This window comes from Onychomys torridus, chromosome 23 (assembly GCF_903995425.1).
Source record: "Onychomys torridus chromosome 23, mOncTor1.1, whole genome shotgun sequence".
Classification (NCBI taxonomy): Eukaryota; Metazoa; Chordata; class Mammalia; order Rodentia; family Cricetidae; genus Onychomys; species Onychomys torridus.
This window is the reverse complement of record NC_050465.1, coordinates 7,112,116-7,131,558: the sequence shown is the minus strand read 5'-3', so window position 1 is coordinate 7,131,558 and position 19,443 is coordinate 7,112,116. Positions and strand designations below refer to the sequence as shown.

Here is a 19,443-nt window from a genome sequence, read left to right as displayed (position 1 = left end):
GCCGGAAGTGGACGAGCCCACTCGTCAGGACGCGGGGGGCGCGCGAGCACTCCGCGTCTTCATTGAGGAACCCGGGCGGCGAACATGGAGTTCCATGTGCGTCTTATGTAAAGAGAGCGACGGGCGACTCAACCAATCGACGCGCGGCGCTCTCAGGTTCCGCCCCGCCAGTATGCAGATGAGGCGGCGCCGCGACCAATGGCGCGCGCAGGGGCGGGCGCAGCGCGCGCGGTCACGTTTTCCACTATGTGACAGCGGAGGGCGACCGGGCGGCGGCGGCGGCGGCGGCGGCGGCGGCGGCGGCAGCGCCACAAGGACTAGCGGCTCCGGGCGGCTGCGGCGCAGGCCGGGCGCACCGAGTGACGGGTCGAGAGAGGGACGGACGCGCGGGCGGACGCGGCTGGGCGGTGAGTGGCGCGGCGCCGGGCGGTGGCGCGAACCGGGGTGACCGCGGGCGGCTTACGTAACTGGCGGCTGGGACAGCTTGAAGCTGGGGTCCTGCGCCAGAAGTAGCCGACCGTGAGAATGGGTGCAACTCGGCAGAATGCAGGCGGGACCGCGCGCTGACCCTCTCCCGGGCGCACGCGGCTGCCCCCGTTTCGCAGGTCTGGGCACAGAGGTGTGTGTGTGTGGGGGGGGTTAGATTAGGCATCTTGTCGGAGGGCGCAGAGCCGTTGAGTGATCACCGCCCCAGACTGCGTTTCTTTAAATGATTTTCTTTATCTGCACCCCCGCGCCCACTCCCGTGATGATGTCCAAGGGGACCGGGGTCAGTGCAAACTGTTCCTAGGACGCTGAGGGTCCCTTGAGAAGCTGGCTTCCTGTTATGAGTCCCGAGAGTCAAGTCTGGCCCTGGGGAAGGACTACTGATAGGCGCTGACCCCCCCCCCCCGAGGTAGGGGAGGGGTTAAGCAGAGAGGAGAAAGCCCCCAGTACCAAGCCATGCCTGAGGGCCCTCCCGAGGTCAGGGAGACCACCTTGTCCACCCATTTTGTCCTCTGTGGCATCCTTGCCAGTATCCCTGCCTCCAGATGGACTGGGCGTGTGTGTGTGGGTGGGGGTGGGGGTGTCCACTCTGAGTTGAAGCAGTCACGTCATCCTTTGGGACATACCTTGGCTGCCAAGCACAGACATGGACCAAGAGGTGGGCGGTGGCCTGCTTCCCCTGCAAGAACCCTGGTTGCCAGGGTTTCTGTAACGTACACACATGGAACCAGTTTGGAAAGGTGATTCATACAGAACAAGGGAGCCAGAAGGCACCCTGGAAATCGTCCAGGGTAACCCCTAGCTCGAAGAGGCACAGACGCAGGCTGGCAGGCTGTACCACTGTAAAACCAGGCCTGGCTGTCTGGGGATCTGTTTCTCCTCCTTGGTCTACATGCTTACCAGAGGTACAAGCCTGAAGAGGATGTGTTTGTTCACTCTACCTTACTCTATTGGGCTTAGGTCGGATTTGGCTGATAATAGAACCAGAGTCTGCTTGAAGTCTTGAATTATAAGTCGGGTTTTTTAAATCACGCAATCACTTTTTGTGAGTTGTTGGAATCCAAAGAAACCAGGGACTCCTTTATTTTAGTGGTAGCGGCACAGTGTGCCAGCATGGAATGGCATTGTGGGTGGTTGCAGTTATCTGTCACTGGCATCTTGGTGTGATTCACTGGTACAGAGCTCATCCTTTCTGAGGAGGCTGGAGTGCTCAGCAGTGGGAGAGCCCTGCATCAGCCAGCTGGCAGCTACTGGGTACTTTGGCTTACCCTGGGCCTCAGTTACCCTGAGGCAGTCTCTGAAATCTGATTCAGTTCAAGGGTTTGGAGTTCTGTATCTGTGGACTGTTTTCTCGGGCACCTGTCCAAGAGATAAGTTTCTGAAGCCTTGCCTGGTGTCGCTGTGTGAGACGTAGCTGCTGTGCTTAAAGGAAGTAGGAAAGGTTCCTGTTATTATATGGCTTCTCTCAAACACCGAACCTTCTAGAAAACCCTGGGAGGTGTGGGGACCTATTCCAATGGTATCATTTCATCCAATCGCAGTGGACCCTCAGTTCCAGTGCTGGGAAGTCCATGAATGATTGATGGGCCTGGAGCGTAGAGGCAGAGGAAAGAGCCAGACTGGATATTAGTGTTGCCTTTGCAAATGACTGCATTAGGTGACTAGAAACACGTAACCCACAGCCCTGTGGAGTCCCTCTTCATCGAACCCTTGCGGGAAGCTGCCTACCAGCAGACCCCTGGGAGAACAAGCAAGTGGAGAGCCTCTGCTGGCTTGTTCCCTAGCTGCAAGTACGCCCGTCGGGGGATCTGGCCCTCATGTGAAATGTAATCAACTGAGCCGGTCACTGTAGGCAGCTCTAGAGTCCAGAGCAAGACGGAAGCAGGGAGAGAGGCCACACAACTGACTAATTTTAAAGTGAGATTTGTGTGTGTTTGTGTATTATGTGCATGTGGAGGTTAGAGGACAACTTGAAGGAGTCAGTGACGGGGATCAAACTCAGGTCCTCAGCCTCCTCAGCCAGTGTCTTACCCACTGAGCTGTCTCACCAGCCCCACATCATTGTCTTGGCACAGTGGGGTTGGTGAGAAGACGGGGTCTGCTCATACAGCACCTGGTCAACTAGGATCAGTGTACGTCCCCAAGGGCAAAGGCTGGGCTCCCTAGATCCCACAAGCGCTCAGGCTGCTCCTCCAACCTCAACCACCACCAGGGGCTGCCATCTTGGTCCATTATTGTTCTACAGCTTGGTGCCTCAGTATAGGTAAGGACTGAAAAGCATGTGGGTGAGTCCTAGCGAGGCAGCGCCCTGGCCGCCTCCTTCCCCTCCTTATTTGGACAGCCCTGGCCACATTTTCCTCCGTTACCCAACCGTCACCATGGAGAGCATGGCTGTTTATTTAACAGGACAAACATTTTCTCTGGATTACAGCAGGCAGGCCCCAGGGAATTGGCTTCTACCAGGAAGTAGAAAACATGTTATAATACTTGAGGTTGTAAAATACCATGAGGCTTGCAGACTCCAGGTCCAGGCTGTCAGGTCCCTGTTACATAAAGTTGGAAAACAGAGTTTGCTCGGCTGTGATTAGCCAGGCTCAAGCTGTTCTTGCAGGCTGGTCAGAGGGGCGTGTTCAGTTCAGGGACACATACCAGGCTGGGGCCTTATGATGTATGTGTCTGTGCTTACAAGGAAGTAGGTTCTTTACTGATTTTCATTTCCCTCAGAAAATGTATTTATTTTCCCCTTAAGCAGGGGGCAGTGAGGTAGATGTGTTAAGTTCCTGGTGGCACTGGAAGCTGGCCCTTTGTCCAGGCTTTGCTTTCCCAGCCGTGTTCTGATGTGCTTGTTTGTTGTTTTTAACTCTTTATTATGGAAAGTGTGGTGAGCTGTAGTACTGTGAAGTCCCAGCAGCCAGCTGGGGTACCCTCTCCCAACCCAGACTCAGGACACTGCACTTTCCTAATGTGCCTCTGTCTGGCCGAGTGACTGGGTCAACAGCTTCACTCCTGCTCTTAGGCTGACTGCTGTCCATGGGAGAGGCTAGTGGGTGGACATGGGAGGGTGTGGGCTCAGGCCGGGAGGGTCTCAGCCAAGTTCTCCTTCTCCCTCCACAACCCTCCCCCAGACTTGTACTCTCTTTCCCAGGGGCTCCTGCCCACCCAGCATGTCTAGGGCAGAGTGCTTGACCAGGAGGCAAAGTCTGCTTGGAGCAGCAGCTGCTTCTGCCAACTTAGCAAATTGATGTCAGTCTATTAGAGTCATTCATGCTGAGCAGTGCATTTTCTGGAATAATGAGGTTTTGGAAGACTTAGCTTAGTGTGATGCCTTATATTTCTGCCATTCTTGCCTGGCCTTCTTTTCGTAAAAGTTTAAAAGTTTATCTTCCTCTCTAAGGTAACCTGGTGGCAGCAGTGACCCTGTTCACATAGACCTCTCCTACCCCAGGAATTGGAACTGCTGGGCACAAACTAGGAGTCCCAGGAACTGAGCCCAACACAGAACACCCAGGGTGCACCAGGGGTGGGGTTGGGTAGAATGGGGTGTCTTAGTCCTTTGCATGTAAGCCAGAGGTGCTACCAGCTGGCACCACAGTGAACTCCCTCACCCTACCCCAGTTACTGTGTGACCTGCCTGTCTATTTTCTTGTTGGGATTTAGCCCCAAGGTGGAAAGCTGGTATTTGTGGGTCATTTATCACATTCCAGATATATATCAAACCATTTAATCCTCCCAAGTACCAGTAAGCAGTAGTGGGGGGGGGGCTTTTTATTCCCGTCATAGAGGTGGGAAACCTGGCATAGAGACTAAGGAACTTGTCAAGATCACCTAGCCTGAAAGAGGGAGTATGGCAGAAAGCTTGGCCCTGTTGGACGGCTTGCCCAGCCGCCCTGCCACCACTGCTGCCCACCACCTTCGTAACCTAAGGCAAAAAAGATGGGCTGCTCATTTGAGGGAGGCCTGTGTGGAGGAGATGATGTGTGGTCTAGTATCAGGGCTCAAGAGAGAACAAACCCTGGTGGCTTCAGGGCGACCGTGTGCCCACCCTGAACACGGGAGCTCAAGCGACAAGTCGCCATCATTGTGCCGTGCGGCTAGGACATCCTGCACCTCTCTCCCAGCCCCCACTCGCATGCTCTGACCTACTGCTCCCTTAGGGCCCCCAGAAAACTTTCATATCCGGTGTGTTCTAGTTCCTTGTTGGTCATTCGTGTTCGGCGTGAGCCCTGGGAGAGCAGGATAGCACCTGCGCTCTAATGTGTACGAAGGCTGCCCTAGGGGTCACTGGGAAGCAGGGCCTGCATGTGTGCCCCTAGGCTTTTAGTGTTATTTACCTGGGTTTGTACAGCACTTTCATACTGTGTGCGCAGAACTCTGGTACACAGTCCTGGGCTGTGGAAGCCTGCTTCTCCCAGTGGGTGCTTAGTGCTGGGTGCTGCAGAGACCTAGGCTATGCTAATCCCCCTCTCCTGGCAGATGCACAGTGTTCTGTGGTGCAGTCCCAGGCTCCACTGGCCTCCTCCTCCTGGCAGGTACACAGTGCTCTGTGGTGCAGAGTCCCAGGCAGTGTGCCTTCCATAGTATGTGCAATGCCCTAGGAGTCCAGCAGGAAACACTCAGGACTCTCACACTTATACACCTTGCTCCTAGAAGAGATTGGAAACATCATGCTGATACTCCCCACCCCCTCCATGGGGAGAAAGTGATGACGTTATCCAGGGGTCTGAGGAGAGTGCTGTGGGCCAGAGGGAACAGCAGTGCAGATTCTTTGGGATGAGGGGGAGGGGTGGATAGATAGCGCAGATGCCCAGGGATAGCTAGACCTCAAGGAGCCTGCAGTCCCTTTTATCGATAAAGTCTGTCCTCTGAGTAAGGGTCTCATCACAGGCCTAGTATAAGTAACATCCATTCGCCAGAATCACTTCTCCTGCAGTGGGGCCAAGTAGAGGCAGTAGTCCAGTTTGGAAGATGAGCTTGGCCTCTGGTCAGAGTGGTCACATTAGACAGGTGTCATACAGAGACACCGCCCCCCATCGGCTATGGCACTGCTGGGGTTCTGCTGTTCCACAGACTAAGTACTCACAACTTGTGGGTGGGGGGGGCAGGGTAGGCATTTCTGTGTCTCAGTTCCTAGAAGGTGAAAAGGTCACACACTCCTTCCAGAGAGTCTCTGTGATTACATTTCCAAGCGCCTGTGGCCAGCTGTTCTCCACCTTAATCACCATGCAATGGGTCCTAATAATGTTGGGTGACCAGTGGGCAAAATGGTTTCTTCCTTGGCGTTCTCCTGGTGCTGATGATCTCCCCATCAGTCCTGTATCTCTGTGGGGAGGTCCCCTCCGTGAAGGCTGTGCTTAGGCACACTCCAAAAGTCTCCTCCCTTCTCTTTTCTGGAACGAGGCACAACTTCCACACTGCTTTTAAACAAGGCCAGGACTTGCTCATTTGGTTCTGACTTCAGCTGGGGCAATTTCTGTGTTTAGGTTTCCTGTGACTTGGGATACTGGCAAACTCCCTCTCTCTGTGACAGAGCAAGCAAGTCCCTGTCTGGGGCGCCCTCCCTTCTCTGCACAGCTCTTCTTTACACAATTGGGAGTAAACGTTGCCTCCTGGGGCCTCAGCCTGGGGCCTCCTTCCTACTTTGGGAGTCCGGTGTTTGTTTTTCCTCCTTGGATACTGATACCCCTTTCTTTGCTCTTGAAAACATAACTTTCTGTGGGGTTGCTAGACTTCTGTTACATAATATTGCTGGTACCCAGGGCATCTGCAGATTGGCAGATGCAAACCTGTCTTTATCTCAGTGTTCTGAGGCTTTCCTAGACAAGTATGGTGCGCACACCCATAATCGTTGTAACTCCGGCATATGGCAGGCTGAGGCAGGAGGATTACAAGTTCAAGTCCATCCTGATCTACTTAGAAAGACTTTATTTTACGGAAAGGAGCAACAACAACAACAACAACAAAATTACTTTCTCAGGCATGCCCAGTCACCACAGACATCTCTCCCTTCTGTGTCCTTTTTCATCCGTTCTGAGGTAGTGTTTTCATCTTGGCCTGTGGCATAATCTCAGTTTTGGTTGCTTGTTTCATCAGCCCTATCAACTGTAGGATTTTTGTGCATAAGGAGAAGTGGGCGCTGTCTGCCCTGAGCTGCTTCTCCCTCTCTGCTGGTGGCTGTGTTTCTTTGTTGGAGCCTTCTCGAAAGCCCTGCTTTGGCCTTTGCTACTTGTGGTCAAACAAGGTCTCATCACTCGGGTGGTTCCTAGAAACAACATAGCTAGATTCTGTGTGGCTCCCATCTCCCTGGAGTCAACCCTACAGTAGGTGAGACCTGGGGTGGTGCTGGGTGAAGGATCGTGTTGGGCCTTATGACGCCATCACCAGGGTGTTGACTGGATGTGACCTGCTTTGTTTCCTGCATATATGGCCACCTTCTTGGTGTGGCCCTGCGGGCACCTCTCAGGCTGTTGCGCTCCACAGTTTGTCTGTGAGCATCTTCCCAATGGTTACCCTCTCCACCGGTCCCACTGTGGCAAGGGGGAGGTAGGGAGGATCTGCAGTGCTGGCCATCATCCTTGGGGCCTGGGGCAATCCATCAGGGTGTGGCACTCCAGTGCCACCTCTGATGTACCACTGCTCCCATCACTGCTACACCCGTGTATACCCTTGCTTACCTAGTGGGACCCTTTTGGGACTCCCTGGGCTCCTGAAAACTATGCTGTCCCTCCAGCAGCTTTAAATGTTTGGTCATTTTACATGTTTTACATTTTACATTACAGGGGAAATGGGTGGGAGGTGAATCTAGAACATATTCCTGTCTTTGTTCCATCCTGGGCAGGGTGAGCTCATGTTGTAGACAGGCAGTGCCAGGGTGGGCTTAGTCAGCACATAGAACCCTCTAAGCTTAGGGTGGGTACAGGACTAGAGCATCCTGGGTCAGGCCAGTCGGGAGCTGGATGCTACCTGATATTATGCAGCCCTGGGTGAGTGTCCTGCCCCGTCAGTTCACCTGCAGCATGGAATCTTGCATGCAGTGACTAGTGTGACCTGGGCAGTGTCCACCTTCCATTGGCAACCTGTGTTTTCCTGACTGCCAGGAAGCCAGTGGAGATGTTGTACCTTCCAGGGGAACCTGCTGCTTCACTTGGCCTGCTAGCAAGAGTCAGCAAGTCTCTAGTTCTCTGGCTTCCTCATGTGATTGGTAGAGTAGGGGTCAGGAGAGAGTGGCCAGGCATTTGTTCCTCAGCCTGCAGTGATCTGGATTTCTTTAGCTCTTTCTTCTCCCCTACCCACTTGAGTGGTGATAACTGCCTCTCTCAAGCCCAGCACCCAGCCGCTAACTGCTTTTAGCTGTTTGCATAAACCTGATGTGACCCAGCCTAAATGATGTCTGCTTTCTGCCAGGGTCCTGCTAGAAACATTATCCCTGGCCCTTCCTCTGTTCTCCCAGTGACATTTAACAGTCTCCCATCCCTGAGCTGTGACCTCCTGTCTGGTGTTATGCCCACCCTCCCCAGTCACCAAGTCTGTAACCCTTCAGGGAGTTCGGCTTTCTATGAAAGCTTTGTTAGTGATGGAGTTTTAGCCCCTTGTCCACACCTACCCCTAAGCACACAAGTTCAAGTTTCTATGTAGTGTAGCCATGGGATCCTACCAAATGTAAATAAACCGAGTCCCACAGCTGTGATGCTTAGGCAGTTCAGTGGCCCCTAACTGTCCTGGGTAAGCTTGGATCTCCTTCCTGCTCACGCCACCTTATGCCAAAGCCAGTCTACTGCAGTGGTAGAGCCCCTAGCATCTGGAGCATGCCATGGCATACCCACTGGACCAGCCTCAGGGAGGCCTCTTCACCCCTCACCCAACAGCATCACCTCTCCAGGAGGCCCTGCTGCCTGCAGCTTCTCTGTTAACTCATGCTGTGCTGTGAGGAAGTTGTTGCTGGACCCTGCTGCTTAATGTCACCTAGGGAGACAGTAGGGTAGAGATTCTCAGGCCCTGCTTACCATTTGGCATGACTATATTCCCCCACTAACTAGGTGGCTGTCAATGTCCTTATCTGTCTGCTGACAAGGTGTCAGCACCTCCACGGCCCAGCTGAGGCTCTCAGGTCAGCTGTCCTCCTGATCTAGGACCAACAGGAGCTAAGGAATCAGGACCACACGAGCACACAAGTAAATGACAGTTGTGCCATTGGTAATGGGAATCAAACCCAGGACCTCGCCCATGTTAGACGCATGCTTTATACTATGGAGCTTCATCCCCAGCCTCACTGGGGCCTTTTAACATTTGACCACCATCTTTTCTCCTTCACCAGCTTCTTTCTAGAGCCCGACATGAATGGATACGTGGACTTTTCCCATAGTCCCACCAGCCCCACCAAGGAGCCAGGGGAGCCTCAGCCCAGCCAGGCTGCGCTTCAGGAAGACGTGGACATGAGCAGTGGCTCCAGCGGCAATGAAACCAATGAAAACTGTTCCACAGGGCGGGACTCTCAGGGCAGCGACTGTGATGACAATGGGAAGGAGCTGCGGATGCTAGTGGAACCTTCCAACTCTCACCCGAGGTAGGTCCAGCCTCAGGCTGGACCCTCACACACAGGACACCTGTGGCTTCCTCCATGTGTTCTGTTGTCCATCTTCGAGCAGCAAGTACCAGAACTTGTGGGATTGCCACCCTACTTAATTCTGTAGATAATATTTATTGGGGTCTGTCCTTCCGAATAATGGTAACAGTCATCTTTGCATTTTTGTGTCTGATACCACTTGACAGTCCGGTGAGGTCTTGGGGGTGGCTGCTCACACACTTCCAAGGCAGGTCACAGGAAACGATTGCTCCGTTTGCATTTCCATCTCTCCATGCTCAACTCTCCTGATATCTGAAGATCTTAAGTTCCAGTTTTAGCCTAATTTTTCCTTTTTTAATTTTAATGTGTTTGGGTGTTTTGCCTTTATGGATGTCTGTGTGTCCCTTGTGTGCTTGGTGACCACAGAGGATATAAGAGGGCATCAAATCCCCTGGAACTGGAGTTACAGATGGCTGTAAACAGCCATGTGGGTTCTCGGAATCAAACGTGGGTCCTCTGGAAGTGCTCTTCACTGAGATGATTTTCCAGCCCTGATTCTTATTTTGTGAGAAGCCATGGAGAACCTCAAGCATGCCAGGCAGGTTCTTTATCCTAAAGCTGTCTTCCAGCACACCCTACTATTCTCTTAAAAGTCTCTGGTGTGCTCACCCCAGTCTTTTGTCCTGGCTGGATGGGAGGAAGAGGCATATAGAGACCTGTCACTGAGACTGTCACTATCCGCTCTTGCAGCCCTGATGCCTTCAGACTGATGATGACGGAGCCAGAACACAACCCCTCCACAAGCGGCTGCAGGTGAGACCCACCATACCGCCCATCTCATGCTCAGTGGCATGGAGCCCACCACAGCTTCTACCTCATGCTCTTTCAAGGGAGGCGGGACCCACCACAGCTCCCACATCATGCTCTTTCAGCAAGTTTCAGGACTTCCTGTCAGGCCAGGTTTGAAAGTAATGTGACTCTCCTAAGCTCGGATAAATCTGTTGGCCTGACCAACACACCAGTCAGTGTGACAGGTGGCACCTGCCTTTCACACAGCCACAGGCCCCCTACCTCTCTGAGCTGGTTGTTCTTGGGCATCTGGTTTCCTCCTAGCTCCGTCTAAGCATCCCTGCCTGAGTTCTGTGTGTCCAACAGGAACTTCTTCACCCTTTTGCAACAAATTATCTGTGTGTTCACAGACATTTTCTTATCACTGGAGCAGAGACCTCTCTCCCGGGCATGTGGGCACTTGGCCACTGAAGTCTCAGGGACCTGACCCATCCTTCTTTGGGTACCTTCTCCTCAACATAAGCCATTTCCAGCAGCAATTCCTTCCTACCTATCATCCCTGTCTTCTTCTGCTCAGTATCTTCTCCTGGAAGCCCCTTTCTTAAAGGTCCCCTTTCCTCCCTCTGTTCTCATGGTCCGTGCTCATGTCTCCAGAAGCTGTTTTACTGTCCTTCATACAGTCCTTGTCCCTCTGCATGGCATAGGGCATGAGATAGCCCAGTGGCAAAGCCTACACCCTTATACCAAGGGTTGACCAACATCCCTCCTAAACGAGGCCCAGCCTGACCCCCCGTGAAGGATCTTGTCGAAAGGACTTCTCTCTCTGGGTGAGAACAGGGATTCTTATCAGTCTGTGGTCTCCTGGAAGGAGGCATTTAGCCATGTCTATAGACCTCATTCGTGACCACAACTGAGAAGGTGTTGCTGGTCCGAGGTGAGGGAGGCCAGGGGTGAAGAACATGACCATCCCTGTCCCCAACCACTCTCTTCAAAAGTCTCACATTTGATTGCCTTTTTTTCTTGAATTCCACAGTAGTGAGCAGTCTGCCAAAGCTGACGCACACAAAGAACTGATAAGAACACTGAGGGAGCTGAAGGTCCACCTCCCCGCCGACAAGAAGGCCAAGGGGAAGGCCAGCACGCTGGCAACCTTGAAGTATGCCCTGCGGAGCGTGAAGCAGGTGAAGGGTATGTGCACTTTGCATGTCTGTTCACACCCGGTGAAACAACTGGGGTTTTGTTTGTTTGCTTCTTTGTGTGTATGTGCCCGTGTGTGTCTCTGTGTGTGGCAGTGGGTGGTGTGTGTGCTGCGCATGTGCGTGGAGTGAGCTATCTTCTTCCTTCTTTATGGAGCTCCAGAGACTGAACTCGGGTCTCTAGGTTTGCACAGCAAGAGCCCTTACCCTCCGATCCATCCTTCCAGCCCTCGAAACGTGTGTTAAATGTCTCAAACTATAGTGTAAATAATCTCAGCTTTCTAAGATTCATCCCTGAAATGGCAGAAGGAAGCAATAAAAATATAATGAAGTTAAAGTCAGTTAAGAGCCTGGTTCCTCACTGTTTTCTACCAAACTGGACTTTCAGAGGCAAAACCAAAAATAGGCAGAAAACCAGTGGATGGGCAAAGTCTATGTGCCTCGTAAGCTTCTTGTGGTAAGATCGGGTCATATGCAGAAGTCTAGCATGTTCTAGGCTCTGGCATGTGTTTGGGACAATGACTGTGAGTTCAGAATGATGGTCCCATGACCACCTAATGATGGTCACATGGAACTATGAGCTGCCTGGGTCAGAATGGAATTGAAATACGACATTCCTGAGGTCTTGTCCGCCTTTAACCTATAGCCTGAAAAAAGAGACAGAGGGGGTTGCCAGCAATTCGCACTGGCTTTTCTGAAGCCAGGACCTCATGTAGCCCAGGCTGACCACAAACTCACTGTGCTTGCTGTGTAACTGAGGGTGACCTTGGACTTCCAGGGCCTCTACCTCCACCTTTCAACTGCTAGGATTCGTGTGCACTGCCACATCTGGTTTTATGTGATGTTAAGGATCTAACCTAAAGCTTTGTGCAATCTTAGCAAGCACTCTACCAACTGAGCTAAGTCCCAGGCACTGTGTGTGTGTGTGTGTGTGTGATGTGCGTGTACCTGAATATATGCGTATGCACCAAATGTGTGCAGTGCCCATGGAGAGCAGAAGGCGGCATCAGATCCTCTGGAACTGGAGTTACAAGCCGTTGTTAGCCACCATGTAGGTGCTGAGAATTGAACCCTGGTCCTCTTAAACACTGAGCATCTCTCCAGCCCCTTCCACCGAGGCACTTCTTAATTCATGAATTCAACCAAAGTGACTCATTTCCTGTTCATCTAAAAATGTTTACCTACAAAACCTTGTCCGTCCCAGTAGTTATTTCAACTAAGAAAGAAAGATACAGGGCACAGCAATCCCCCGTCACTGGGTTCTGTCTCAGGACACCGCCTGCTATCATGTGTGCACAGTCAGGGGCAACTCTAGCCATCAACAGTTCCTATTTTGGGGCCTTCATGCAGCAGAACCTGCTGCTGTTTGTGTGTTTGACTTTTAGGAGACAGAATATGGCAGAACATTTTAACAGGCCCATGAGGAAGGAGACTGAGGCTTCTAAAGAAGGACCTGGAAAAGAGCTACGGTGCTTTCCTGTGCAGGGGGCCAGTAGGTCTCCAGCACCCAGCAGACTCAGCCTCCTTCAGTCGCTCCTGCCCAGGACCTGCATGGGTCAGCTCCCCATCTCCTCAGGCCGTTGCTCTTGCCTTTGACTCCCAGACACCAGGAACACTAACCAGGTAGAAAGCAGGCAGCCCATCCTGAGGTTCAGGCTTGAGTCCCCTGGATGGTCATTCCTGGAAGGCCTAGCTGTAGGCATTGGAAGAAAGGCCCAGAAACTTTTAGTCAGTTATTGGGCACAGGGATGTGAGCTTTGTGGGTGCTCTGCTGTGGAGAAAACATCTTCCCACAACCCTGACTCAGAGTGCTGAGTGCTTAGGCCCTTTTTGAGTCCCTTTTCTTCCTAGCCACTGATGGTAGGGAATGTCGCTGGCTATGTGATCCTTTGCAGTGAACAGGTAGAGGCGAGCATCCCATTGGGAAAGGCAAGGCAGGTGCCATGGGCAGGTGATATGAAAATCAAGCCCCACCCCTTCACCCATGTGTGGCACCTGTGTGAACCTTTGGGCACAGTCACACACATGTGCTGAAGGCTGAGTACTGCGTGTTAAAAACACACATCAAAATAGACGAAGCCAAAAAGCTGTGATCTAGGCTTTACAGTCAGCGTTACCAGCTTGTCTCGTAGCCATCAGCATGTAGGCCAGGCTTGTGTCCAGAAGTCTAGGGATGAACTTGTACTTCAGTCTTCTATTTCTGAGTATCTGGACAGCTTTTTGTCGGTTGTAGGCAGGTTGCTGGTATTGATCTTGGGTCCTTGGAGCCCACTGTAGAGGCATTATTCTGTGGTGTGCTGGCCTCTGCATGTTTGGGTGGTCTCTTCAGCCTGAAACGTCGGTGGGCTCCTCCCTTAGCTGCTGTCCCCTTTGGAAGATGGATGTGGTCTGAAGAGTGCTGTCTGCCAGCCAGTGCTGGTTAGGCTAAACATGTTTGGGAACCTGGTGCTCCAAGGCCAAACCCCACAGTGGAGACCATGGTTCTGGCGCCTCTGCCTAAGGAAAACCCTGCTCTCTGGAAAGAGCAGCTCAGTGAGTCAGCCCGAGCTGGAGGCAGCTCACTCTCTGGGGACTGTTGGTTTCCACGCTTCATGCTTGGCTTCCGCAGTAACTTCAGAACTTGGGAGCTCTGCCAGATCAAGAACTTTCCTAAGCTTTCCAGCAGAGAGCATGCTCAGAAACCTTACCAGCCTGTGAAGGTGGAGTAATCAACATCAGATAAGACCCAGCCATGGGTCCAAAGACCCTACCACCACACTGCAGGGAACACAAGCTTGGCTGGATCCCAAGGTCAAACTCCAGGACACAGCCACCCTAGGTTCCATCTGCCTGGGCATGTGGAGCTGTAGAGACAGGAGTGACTGTTTCACTTCCATGTCCAGGGGAGCTGCCGTGGCTTTGGTTCCCCCATTCTCCTACAGATAGGAGCTCATATCATGGCCACATTTGCAGGTGCTGCTCACAGCACTTTCCAGTGTGCCTTCCGGGACCTGTTCCTCTTTCAAGCCGTGGATTCTGCCTGCATGGACATCCCTAAAGGGACTACCAAGGCTACAGCTGTGGTCCTGAGCGAGCCCACTGTGGTTGCATCATATTTTGGGGCCCTATGGACCCTGATGACGTAAAGTAATATATTTATCAGTTTTAAAATTTGTAACAAAGGCCTGGCATGTCAGAGAAAGTCTCTGGTCTGCTCTTGAGTGCTGGTCACTTAGGTCTACATTCTCTGGATCCAAAATATTCTATCCCATCCCACTTGTTCATTTGACAAAAAAGGACCCCACCTGCAGGGGCCAGTGACAGTGTGCTGTCATGCTGGTTCCACCTGCTAACCACGGTGTCGTTTCTCCTCTAGCTAACGAGGAGTACTACCAGCTGCTGATGTCCAGTGAGAGCCAGCCCTGCAGTTTTGATGTGCCCTCCTACACCATGGAACAGGTTGAGGGCGTTACCTCGGAGTACATCGTGAAGAATGCTGTGAGTGTTTTGACAGGGCCCGAGTTCTCCCTTGGGGGAGCCAGCTGGTCCACTGTCCGGAGGGGGGTCCATTCCTCTCAATAAAGTAAAATCATCAAGTTGGTGATTCTGAGGTGAAGTCATGTTCTAGACTTCTGCTCTCTCCTGGGAGATTGTCTTTCTCTCTGGCTGACTCTGACTCATAGATCCCAGTGCTAGAGAGAAGCCCAGCCACAATGGAGCTTGAGGCTCCAGCTTTCTGTGGCTTGAGGATACAGAGACAGGCTCGGAGACCATCCCTTTGTCCAGGCTTAGTGGTAAATAAGGTCTGGGTTCAAAGCCCACATTTCTAAATGTGTAAAGGCCTGGGGGAGGGGAGGCCATGCTCCTGAGTTCTCAGTGACCACAGACAGTAATCCTGTGAGGAATAGTGGCGACACTTGCCTCAGCCTAGCTCCTTGAGCCTTCTTCCTACTTCTTTCTGCTGATCAAATCCCTCTGAGGGGCTGGCCTGTGACCAGAGGGGCCGGCAGCTCTGCAGGCCACTCCCAGAACCTGAAAGAGGCTAGCTGGCGAAGGTCACTCTGCCAGGCCAGGGGAGCGAGCACAGGAGCTGGGGAAGGCTAGCCTAATGTGCTGTTCCTGAGGGTGTTGTGATGGATGTCTGCACTGGAACAGGAAAGTCAACTTGGCCAGGCTTGAGGAGGCCCAGACACCCGCCCCCGTCCTCATGTTGGGGTGCTCCCACTAGCCTTATAGCTGGTCAGTCCCTACTGACGATAATAGCCTGATCATGTTCTTCATTTCCAGGATATGTTTGCTGTGGCTGTGTCCCTGGTGTCTGGGAAGATCCTGTACATCTCTAACCAAGTTGCCTCCATTTTTCACTGTAAGAAGGATGCCTTCAGTGACGCCAAGTTCGTGGAGTTCCTGGCTCCTCATGATGTCAGTGTGTTCCACAGCTACACCACCCCTTACAAACTTCCACCCTGGAGTGTGTGCAGTGGATTAGGTGAGGTCCTGGCCGCAGTGCCTTGTCTCCTCTGAGTAGGAGTATGGAGAAGGCTGGTGGCAGGGTGAGAGGTTGGGAGCTGGCTCCCCATCTCAGCTGTATCAAAATAGCTTGCGGAGCCCTCCCAATGGCTGTCCGTTCGCTGATCTGTCTAGGGTAAGAGGCAAACAGTCGTTTGTCTGCAGAATAAATAGCCTCATGGTAAACTCCAGAGAGATTTCAAAATTAGGCATTTAAAAAAATGAAGTTATGCTGAGTAGGAATCCTGACGTAACTGCAGTGTGGGGAGATGGGGTGCATCCTGCAAGGCAGAGGAATGTGTAAGTGGAATGCCAGCTTCCTGCAGGCAGTTAATCCTTGTGGCCTCAGCTGCCATAACGGACAGGTGTGACATTTGTCAGGGTGACTTCCCAGGGATCTTCACCTTGGCTGGAGGCAGGTCCATAAGTATAGGTTATAAGCTCTCTGGGCTTGCACGGGGCTTTCCCTGCTCACTAGCAAGTACGCATGCCTCCTGTGTGCTCCACCTATGTCCAGGCTTCCTGCCCTTGCCCAGCCCTTCTTATCTGGCATTCAAACCACTCTGTGCCTTCTCTCCCTGGGGCCAAGCATTCTCCTTGTGCCCGTCCAGCTCCTCTGCCCCCCTCCCCATCAGTCAGCCGTAGTGTGAGTGTGATTTGTCCCCTCCAAAACTTGTGCTGGATTTTGCTGATGTCACAGTACTGAGGTAGGACCTTGAGGTGATGAGGTCATGAAGAGGGACTAATGCCTTTCTCCTGGGTCAGAGTTCCCTGTCAGGACTCAACTGGCCCTGAGGGGTGGGTCACTCGAAAGCAAGGCTGTCCCTTGTGTCCCCCACACTGTTCCCCTCCATGACTGGAAGCAGTGTGTGGCCCTCCCCAGCAGCTCGTTCCATCCTCACACTGTGCTGTGGGACTTTCTGGCCTCCAGAACCGTGAGCTTCCTCCTAAGTCATCTGTGACAGATTGTCATAGCAACAGAAAAAAACGGACTGAAACAGTCTGGGTGCCAAGAGCTGGGTGCTGCTGCAGAGGTCCCTGAAAAAGCAGTGACGGATTTGGAACTTGGGAGTGGGGAGCAGCTGAAGGGTTTCAAAGTGAAAACCAGAAAAGGCCTGAGTGTTGAGAGCAGTTCTGGTGTGGGGGCTGGGTAAGACAGGACTGGGGAAAGCTCTGATTTGCATAAGTGGCCGTGAGGGGCCTGCTGATGGAAGTGTGAGGGAGGGGCTATTCCGAGGGAGTTATGGCAGTCTGGCCACATACAGTGTGGGAAGGAATGCAGGCTGCAGGCAAGCCCATTGCTAAAGCTTTCCATGGGTAGGAGATGAACAGGAGAAGACCTCCTCAGCACAGGAAAAGCCCTGGAGGCACATCAGAGATCTTCAAGGATGCTTCTGCTCCTGGGATTCACACATGGCTCTCTCCAGCTCCAGCTGTGGCCGCATCTCTGCTCCAGGGGGCTGTAAGCCTAGGCCTTGGCCAGGTCCTTGTGAGGCTGATTCTGCAGGCAGGAAGATGATGGCTTCCTTGGCCACAGGGCAGAGATGATACAGAGAATATGACCAAGACTGTGCCAGGCAGTGCTGGCAGGGGCTGCCGCCCTGGGAAGCCAGAGCAGCAGAGCTACCAGAGGCAAGCCAGACATCCCAGGAAAGCCATAGGCCACCCTATCAGCCAAAGCTGGACTGAGCCCAGCAAACCATGGGGCAGGGCTGCTTGGTTCTTTGGGAACCCAGTCTTACCCACTTGTACCCAGTGGTACAAGGAGGTGGTCCCTGGGGAAACATGATGGACCCTACAGCTTTAGGACAAGGTCTGTGGACCCTGATTTCAGACTTGCCTGAGGCCTGTCACTCCTCCTCCTGGCCAGCCTTCCTCTGGAACAGCATGCCTATCCAACCCCCTCTTCCCTTAAAGCAGATGGGTAGTCTGCGCTCCCAGTTGGACTTGGGACTTTCAGGTGGGCACTAGAGACTATGGGATGGAATTGATTATAGTCTGCATTATGAGAAGAGCATGAGCTGTGGCAAGCTAGACGAACCCCCTGCGGCCTAGACATGGGTTGCTCCTCTCAAACTCATGCTGAACTTTAGGGTCACTTGTGAAACGCTGAATGACTGGACTTTAAGGGGTGACCACTAGGTACCCCCGCACTGGCAGCCCCTCTCTCCTGCCCTTGTGGCTGAACTTGGCACAGCTTTGTTCTGTTCTGCCAACTTACTGTGAAGACTCTGACCCTGGGGGGACTACCATGCTTCCAGGGTCACAGCACTGCCACTGGTAGTGGGGGTTGAGGGGGAGCTAGCCTCCACCATCATAGACAAGGCTAGCCAGCAAAAGAGTTCCTTGGTGTCTGTCCACACGTGGCTGACGATCACAGTCCCTGATGGGTTTTTAATGTCCAGAGCTGAAGCTGAACTAGAGACTGCAGCTTCTGAGGAGGCTGAGGAGCAAGGACAGACCTCAGATTGCTGTGGCCTTGTTACCAGGAACTACCTGCTGTCTTTGTCTGGGGCTGGCAGGTCATTGATCTCGGCTTACACAACGGCCTCTCTATCACATCACCACTGGAATCTGGCCAGCGTCAGGAGTTCCCCTCCTCCCCATTCCCTTTCTGTCGGCATCAGAGATGGACACTACCACTGTGTCCGTCACCCTGACAGATGTGCCCCTGCAGTAGGCAGCCTGGGGTAGACGCACCATTTGCTTGAGGGTTTCCTCCAAAGGAGGTTGTCTGCTTTCTCCTAAACCCAGAGTCGGGGCTGCCTGTCAACCATTTGCAGTGTGAGTTATGGGGGCATGGTTCAGGACTGTGGAAAGGAAAGGGCTTGGCGTGTGGATGGACAGCCAAAGTATGGACTAAATAGGAAAGAGAGCCTGGCCACCTCACAGGGGGCTTTGCAGGCTGCTAATTCTGTGTCATTTTCTGTAACTGGTCATTTCCTATGTTTCTTCATTTCTTTTGAATGAAAGAAATGCTGTATGTAAGCTAAAGTCTAAGGTCTTTGTAACCTTCAAACTGTTATAGAGACATCTGCTTCCCTTCCCTGACGTGAGGTCCAGCGAACTCACGTTTCCCAAGACATTGTAAATATAAAAGTAAGTTGATATTTTACCAAGTGTTGATATTTTCAAATGCCTTGTGTCCCTTCTATTAGAAGCAAATATTTCGGAAATGGCAGTGTAAAGACTTAGGGATTTGTCTATAAGTACACGTACAAGTGTGCCTTCTGCAGCTGAACTGCCAGTGTATCAGTAACACCACTGTGCACCACTCAGGATCTTAAATACATTTGTTAGCTCTTGCCAGTAATCCTAGCACTAGAGAGGCAGAGGGTGATGGGTTGTCTCAAGTTCCAGGCCCACCAGGGCTACTTAGCAAAACCCTGTTTCAAAAAGAAAAAAAAAAAAAAAAACTCCTAAAGCCGTGGCTGTAAACTTGTAGGACAGTGTAATTTGGTGTACAGCACACCTTGGAAATGTATCGAATCTAAAATCTCTATGAAGGACTCACTTTGTACTTGGGCCAGCTCACAATGGACACCTCCCTTTGATTCTGTGTTTGTTGACTTGGGTGAATGACTCTGGGTTTTTCTTGTAGATTCTTTCACTCAAGAGTGCATGGAGGAGAAATCGTTCTTCTGCCGTGTCAGGTAAGTCCAGTGTCCAGTCTTCTAACTCAGAAAACAAGTACTTGTGGGAGACTTGGGGACTTGGGGGTATATGGTTGTGTGCCCCCCTCCCCCCCCCCCCCCCCCCCGCGCCCTCACCCACACTCTGAGAGTGAGATCAGACACAGCATCTGCAGAGCCTGGGTGGAAACTCACTTGAATGAGTCACATGGTACCTGTGTAAAGGGAGTGCAAAATGGGTGGATCAACCTGCTCCCCCCCCAAAAAAAAAGTGTTCCCCACACTGGCCCTC

The 19,443-nt window shown here is 52.4% G+C and overlaps 1 protein-coding gene across 1 annotated transcript in view; it reads left to right on the top strand.

The window, feature by feature from the left end:
- Positions 1-276: 276 nt before the first annotated feature.
- The window catches only part of Per2 (period circadian regulator 2), a 43,523-nt gene continuing 24,356 nt past the window's right edge, over positions 277-19,443 (top strand). Inside the window, exons 1-7 of the mRNA XM_036173182.1 lie at positions 277-407; positions 8,798-9,046; positions 9,797-9,859; positions 10,869-11,023; positions 14,387-14,508; positions 15,298-15,499; positions 19,121-19,172. Of these exons, the coding sequence (XP_036029075.1) occupies positions 8,817-9,046; positions 9,797-9,859; positions 10,869-11,023; positions 14,387-14,508; positions 15,298-15,499; positions 19,121-19,172 (824 nt within the window). The 5' untranslated portion in view covers positions 277-407; positions 8,798-8,816. The remainder of the gene's footprint in view (positions 408-8,797; positions 9,047-9,796; positions 9,860-10,868; positions 11,024-14,386; positions 14,509-15,297; positions 15,500-19,120; positions 19,173-19,443) is intronic.